The 6617-nt window shown below is 31.3% G+C and overlaps 1 protein-coding gene across 2 annotated transcripts; it reads left to right on the forward strand.

Moving 5' to 3' along the window:
• Nucleotides 1–2202: 2202 nt before the first annotated feature.
• Nucleotides 2203–6277, forward strand: LOC145305654 (uncharacterized). 2 transcript variants are annotated; one of them, XM_080147361.1, is made up of 8 exons: nt 2203–2333; nt 2633–2697; nt 2840–2865; nt 3277–3434; nt 3887–4153; nt 4894–5271; nt 5672–5745; nt 6079–6277. In XM_080147361.1, exons 1-8 carry the CDS (start codon nt 2237–2239, stop codon nt 6154–6156), a joined length of 1143 nt encoding a protein of 380 aa, XP_080003487.1. In that variant the 5' UTR covers nt 2203–2236; the 3' UTR covers nt 6157–6277. The 2 variants fall into 2 exon arrangements, with proteins under 2 accessions (XP_080003487.1, XP_080003488.1); XM_080147362.1 differs by lacking the exon at nt 3887–4153.
• The last annotated feature ends 340 nt before the right edge of the window (nt 6278–6617 follow it).

Here is a 6617-nt window from a genome sequence, read left to right on the forward strand (position 1 = left end):
TTCACTTGATTATATTGAATCTAACCTTAAATCTGTCTGTCATTTTACATAATTTGATTTTCTTGTCGCATAATATATATACTCAGCTGTCTCTTGTTGTCTACATAATCATCATTATGGAGAATCTTTGATACTGGTTGTTGGACTGCTACTAGGCAACTTTTTAGCTTCTTTAGTCTTTTCAATGGATTTGCACAAATCTTTTGTGCATTTTTTTTCTGATTTTCATATTTTTTTAGTGATAGGTATAAAAATAAATTCTTAGTCCTCCATGGGGTGTTTGTGTCTGTAGGTGAAAGAACAAGTTTTCATTATATTTTCTCACATCTTAGTAATTTTTTTGTCTGGTTTCAAAATTATTTAGGATATTATAAATATAAAATGTGAACCAAAAAAATAGGCAAATCTGAATTTGCAGAATAGCAGCTTTAATATTCATTTAGGATGATTTTACTGTAAATATAAAATGTAGATGCAGCTTTTGGTTACAAGTTTCCACTGTTAATTTTTTATTAATCAGCACCAATGAAGCACAAGATCTCAAAAACAGCATTATGGTTAAAACCTGGTGAACCAAAAAGATATGCAAATCCAAAACAAATCAAGGAAAAAATGATTTTTTTTGCACTTTTCTCCTGTTTTAAAGATTGATTCTGATAAATTAACAATTTTTAAGGGATTTTTGCATTAATTATTATGAAATATAGTATTAGGTAGAAATTAATGATTTTTCAAATAAGAAATATTAGAAAAAAAGAAATTCGACCCCTATCACTTTAGAGGTCAGCTGCTGACCTCCAGTTTAATGGATGTATATTTTTTTGGTTCACCAATTTTTAACCAAAATGCTGTTTTTGAGATATTGTGATTTATTGGTGCTGATTAATGAAAAATTAACGGCGGAAACTTGTAACCAAAAGATGCATCTACATTTTATATTTACAGTAAAATCATCCTAAATGAATATTAAAGCTGCCATTCTACGCAGCTTAATTTCAAAAGTTGCAAATCTTGTATTTTTCTGTTCTTCCTTACCTTAAGTGTTCCTTTCTTTGTTTGTTAATAATGGAAGAAAACATTTAATAGGTGAATAAAAACACCTCCCATCTGCACTCCTCTGTTAAAGGACGCCTGCAAGAAATACCACGCTTTAACGGCTGAAAGACTGCCACAAGTAGACCCAATACCCCAAATTTAAAGCCTTCAGCTTCAATAACAAAAAAGTTCTAGGCATTTCAAAATAGCATTTTATGTACAATGAAAATTTTGAAAGATTTACAATGCTCATAAAAGAAAAAACAATAATAAATTACGTCGTCTAGACACAAAATTATAACCTTATCTTTGTCAGAAATTTAGATTGCCGGTAACTGATTACATTTTTACAATAAAAACACCACATTTCATAGTCAAAATCTTTAAAAAAAACATTCAATTTAAATTGCATTTGTAAACGAAAATCATAGCGGAAACAAAGGGGAAAACTAATACACGCTCAGCTGTGATTGGTTGCTTAGCTGATTCAGCCTTCTGATTGGCTACAGTACACTCAGTACAATGCAAGTTAAACTTAATTCTTTTTAATGATTTTCACTATAGAAATGGGTATTTTTATTGTAAAAATATAATTAGTTAGTGGCAATCTAAATTTATGACAAAAATAAGCGGTATTATCCTCTTAGAAATTTTTTTTTCAATATTGAAAATTTGAGTACCCCCCCCCCCCCCCCCCCCCGACAGCGAACTATGAACTCTGGCCGCAGCGCTCGGCTCCCTAGCCTGCCTAGCCGCAGCGCTCGGCCCCCTTGCCTGCCTAGCCGCAGCGCTCGGCCCCCTTGCCTGCCTAGCCGCAGCGCTCGGCTCCCTAGCCTAAAACCTAACCTAACCTAAAATAGTTGTTCGTCGGTAGTCGGGGGGGGGGGGGGGGGGGGGGGTACAAAATTGAAAAAAGTTGAAAAAAATTTTCTAAGAGGATAACGCCAAATAAGCTTATAATTTTGTTTCTAGGCCACATAGTTTAATTTCAAAATTTCTAACATTAGCATTGAGATTCTTTCAAAATTTTCATTGTACATAAAATGTCAATTTAAAATGCCTAGAACTTTTTTGTTATAGAAGCTGAAGGCTTCACATTTGGGGTATTGGGTCTACTTGTGGCAGTCTTTTAGCAGTTTAAGCGTGGTATTTCTTGCAGGCTTCCTTTAATGTTTATAAATTTTTTCAGAGGTGAAACAAAATGGTTCTTCATGATTACCTATTTGTTTTCTTTTTTGTATACGTCTGTTCTACAACCCTTGCTTTAGACCATAAATATGAGCATAACAAAGTCTTAGGTAGAAGTATCTTTTATTTATTTATTAACCATAAATAAGGATACTTCATACTACTTTTTTGCTTCAATTAAATATTCATTATATTATTTTCATGATCCTATGTAAAATACTTATTTAGTTTCTAAAGTTTCACTAATTTAGGTTACTCTTTGTTGTACACAATCAAAGCTGGAACTTATGACTACTTAATTGAAAAAATATCATTGAAAAGATTGCACATCAAAAAATTACCTTCCACATTACTTATTGTTTATATTTTATTTAGGTGGATACTTAATTATTGATCTGAATTAATTTAGATGTAAAGAGTGGATATGTTACATGTGTAAATCCTTCTCCTGATTCAATTTATCCATGTTACTGCAGGAAAATTTTATTATCAAAGATATATTATTAACTAGCAAATTGAATTTAATAATGAAAAAAAGTGTTCTTAAAAGTGCAGCATGCAGACTTAATTATATGTAAAAAAAAAAGGTGAATGATAAATGAAAATAATATTTTTAAGTGATGATGATGATACTTTGGGCAGGTGAAGATTAATTTTCAAAATATTTTTACCATAAATGTACAGCTATTATTTCTATATTCGATATTCTATAATCTAATTTAGCATTACAGTGTATTCAAATTTTTTCTCTCTATGCTTCTGCATCATTTCTTATTTTAAAATATGCCAGATATATTTTAAATGTAAAAAAAACATTTAAAGTGCCACTTGAGGCCTCTAGGGGACATAGCCGCTAGTAATTATATAAAGCATTGGTGTCCAGACAATTTATTAATTTCTATGAATTTAGAGGAACTTATCTTTGAAAATCAAAACTTTTTAACTACTACTATTACTTACCAACACAACAATCCTTAAAAAAATATTCTAGAGTAATATCTAATCACTGTTACCTAATAATTTTTACTTATAACTATATAAAAAATATTTTAGGAGTTTAGGCTGTTTTTTTGACTTTAATTCTAATGAGGATGTTACAGAGGCAACACACAGTATTTTCTCACAATTCAATGAAACAAACAATAAGTTTGACTATGTGCAAGTAATTCTTACTTCCAAAGCAAACTTTGTATTTGATGAAAATACTACAGGTACAGAGAATACAGCTATAAACTTTTCTCGTATTCGTTCGAATTCGGTGGATAGGAGCCGGTTCCCATCCATACGAAAAAACTATGTCTAGCATCGTATTATATCCAGCTTTCTATGAATATAAAAATGTACAATCATAAGATTAAAACCAATTTTTTTAGCCCGTGCCTGTGGCACCTCGGGGCTAAAGAAAACTTGTATTAATCTAATATTTGTACATTCTATATCCACGGAAAGCTGGTTATAATATGATACAAGAAATTAATATTCTTTCATTAATAATCTATACGTTTAGAAAAATATAACAAGTCTCAACAAATATTTCCTTACTTGGACTACTTTTTTCAACTTTATTATTCATCTCTAATACTTTGTAAACTAATTTTATAGTTTCCTTTTATTGGAAGGTTCCTGAAAAAAAGTCCAACAATAATAAATTTTTTTGTTATAGGTAAACTGATAATGAAAGAATTTAATTTTGATGTTTACGATAGTAACATTGATGGGCCAAAGCTTTTTGGAGTAAAAGCTTTTGAAAATTCTAAGACATCTTTGGATCGAATCAGTAACCAAGATTCCTCTGCTAAATGGAACTTTGGTCCAGGCACCCTTGATGAATTGAACAATGTCGGTACACTGTTTCTAAATAATTATGACTTTGACTCTGGACTTTTCCCCCCATCAATTTTGTTCTCTCTACATGATTTATTTCTTTTTGGCAAGGGTTTTATACTATTTTATTACTATTTATCAAATATCGAATAAAAACAAGAAAAGATTTCATGAAAATTGATGATTTTTTAAAATGGAAATTGGTTGGTTCATTATTTATGTATCAAAACATTTCAACCACTAATTATATAGGGGCGCCGTGGCTCAGTGGTAACACACTGAGCTACAGTGGTGAGAGTTCGAGTTCAATTCTCCATGTGTTGACATAAATTTCTCATTCGCAATAATGATCACGCAACTTCCCCTGGTTGTGTTAGAAGGGGATTATTGAGTAAGTTTGGATACTCAATAGTCAAGTACATAATATCAGTACTACCCTTATCCCAAGCTCCTCTGCGGAAAGCGTCATGCATTACGGTGACCTAATTTGGGACACCTGCCATACTCGACGAGGGTGAGGTAATAATAAGTAGCTCTCATGAGACAGCGGGTCAAGTCATAATGTGCTTGAACGTGGAGCTTGATAGCCCTAGTGGCTAGACAAAAGGATCTCAGCCTACTCCATGACTACTTAGGCCCAAACCCTAAGAAACTATGGCTAATCAATCAATCAAAAACCACTAATTATAATCTACAGAAGGGGGAATTGGTAATATTCTCTTAGAAATATTTTTTACAATTTTGAAAATCTGTATCCCCCCCTAACAGAGGAGAACGCTGGGTAATTTTGTGTATCATCATTGGGGATGTATATAAAAAAAATGTTATAAAACCCATTAATTACAGGGGAATCAACTACATTCACAAACCTACCATTGGTAACAATGCCTAAATTGGCTGCACTAGGTTTCCGCGACATTAAAATTCCTGGATCAACCTTGCCTGCCCATATGTTGTACAACCTTCCTAGATTAGAAGAATTTGATTTGATTGATACCAGTAATCTAGAAATCGTTCCTGATAACTTCTTTCTCAACTCCTCTTGTTTGAATGTTAACCTTTATCAAAACAATATTCATACCATAGATTTAGGGGGACTAAATCCAAATACTCAGGTTGACTTAAGTAACAATCAAATTAGTCAGATACAAGAGGAGAATTTCAGACCTTTTGTTGAGAGTGTCTTAAACACCCCTAATGCTGTTGGGATGATTGACCTTCATGGTAAGTAATATGTTTAAAAAATAATTTTGAAGAAAAAAATATTTGAAGTTGGAAATATATCAATTTATAAGATATTAGGACTTATCAGTTTCTTGATTTTAAATTAAAATAACAGTGACAAGGGGGTAAATTTAAATTCAATCATCTTTTTTTCTTCTAATTTCCACCAGTTTTTCTATTTTATTAATTTTAGTTTTGAGGTTTCAGGGAGGGTTAATTGTCACCCTCTCCTCTCATTGATGGGGGATTTTTATTAGCCCTCAAAGAATAGGTTTTAGAAACTATGATAATTCCTAATAATATTTATATAATAGTTCCTATAAAAATAATTCATAACTTCTCTTTATATCTTTAATTGTCCCAGAGCATTCATTAAATAAAAGTAATTCTATAATATTAGGAAACCAACTTGACTGCTTCGTTGACATCAAATGGTTGGTGGTAGATCTTAGAGATGCTTTAAACATATTCAAGGTATTTTTTTAATTGATTTGATTTCAAGTATTATTATAAATTTTCCTAGATGCCAATTCCTTACAAGTTTCATAAGATTTTTCATAATTTGTGTGTGTGATATATTAAGTACAAAAATTTCAAAATATGCAGTTAAGAGTATATATATAGAGTTTTTTATTAATGGATTTACAAACATGCAGACACGTTCAAGTTATCATACACCAGTTCAAAGTTATAAGTTAAAAAGGGTATTATATCAAAAGTTGAAGAATTTCAGCTCTCTACTTAAACAAAATCCTAAGTACTAAGTGTCAGATGATTTTAATAGTATGAAGAAATTATTTTCTTTAGAATGCTGAATGTGCAGATGGAAGATATTTGGCTGATGTTGACCCTGAGCTGTTGGAAATTGAATGCACTGACTATTAGCTTTAAATACATCACTATTCAAAGTTGAATTGAATATGAATATAATATAAATGTTCTATCTAACTTTTATGAATATAAATTAATAATTTTGTTTAATAAAAATATATAACCTGCATTGCTAGTCTTTTTTTTAAATACACGCTTCTAAATAGTTGGGTTTGCTTTTGACACCCCCAAACTAGGGGTAAATTTTATATAGGGGGAGGGACTAAAATAAAAATTAAAAAAAAAATTTGGGTGGGTAATCACCCCTTTACCCCCCCCCCCCCTCTTGGACGTCCATTATAAGGGACATTTTTAGAATTTTGGTTGGTTGATTCCAGACTAGTAGTGTTAACTGTTCAAACCTCTCAAACTAAACTTTTAACTACATAAGGGATATTTTTGTTTTTCCTCATTGGGGAATGGGATAAAATAAAATGAATGATATAGTAAGAGTTGTATTCAAGACTGGATATAAC

The sequence above is a fragment of the Acartia tonsa genome, chromosome 14, assembly GCF_053477335.1.
Source record: "Acartia tonsa isolate MP-2025a chromosome 14, ASM5347733v1, whole genome shotgun sequence".
Lineage (NCBI taxonomy): Eukaryota > Metazoa > Arthropoda > Copepoda > Calanoida > Acartiidae > Acartia > Acartia tonsa.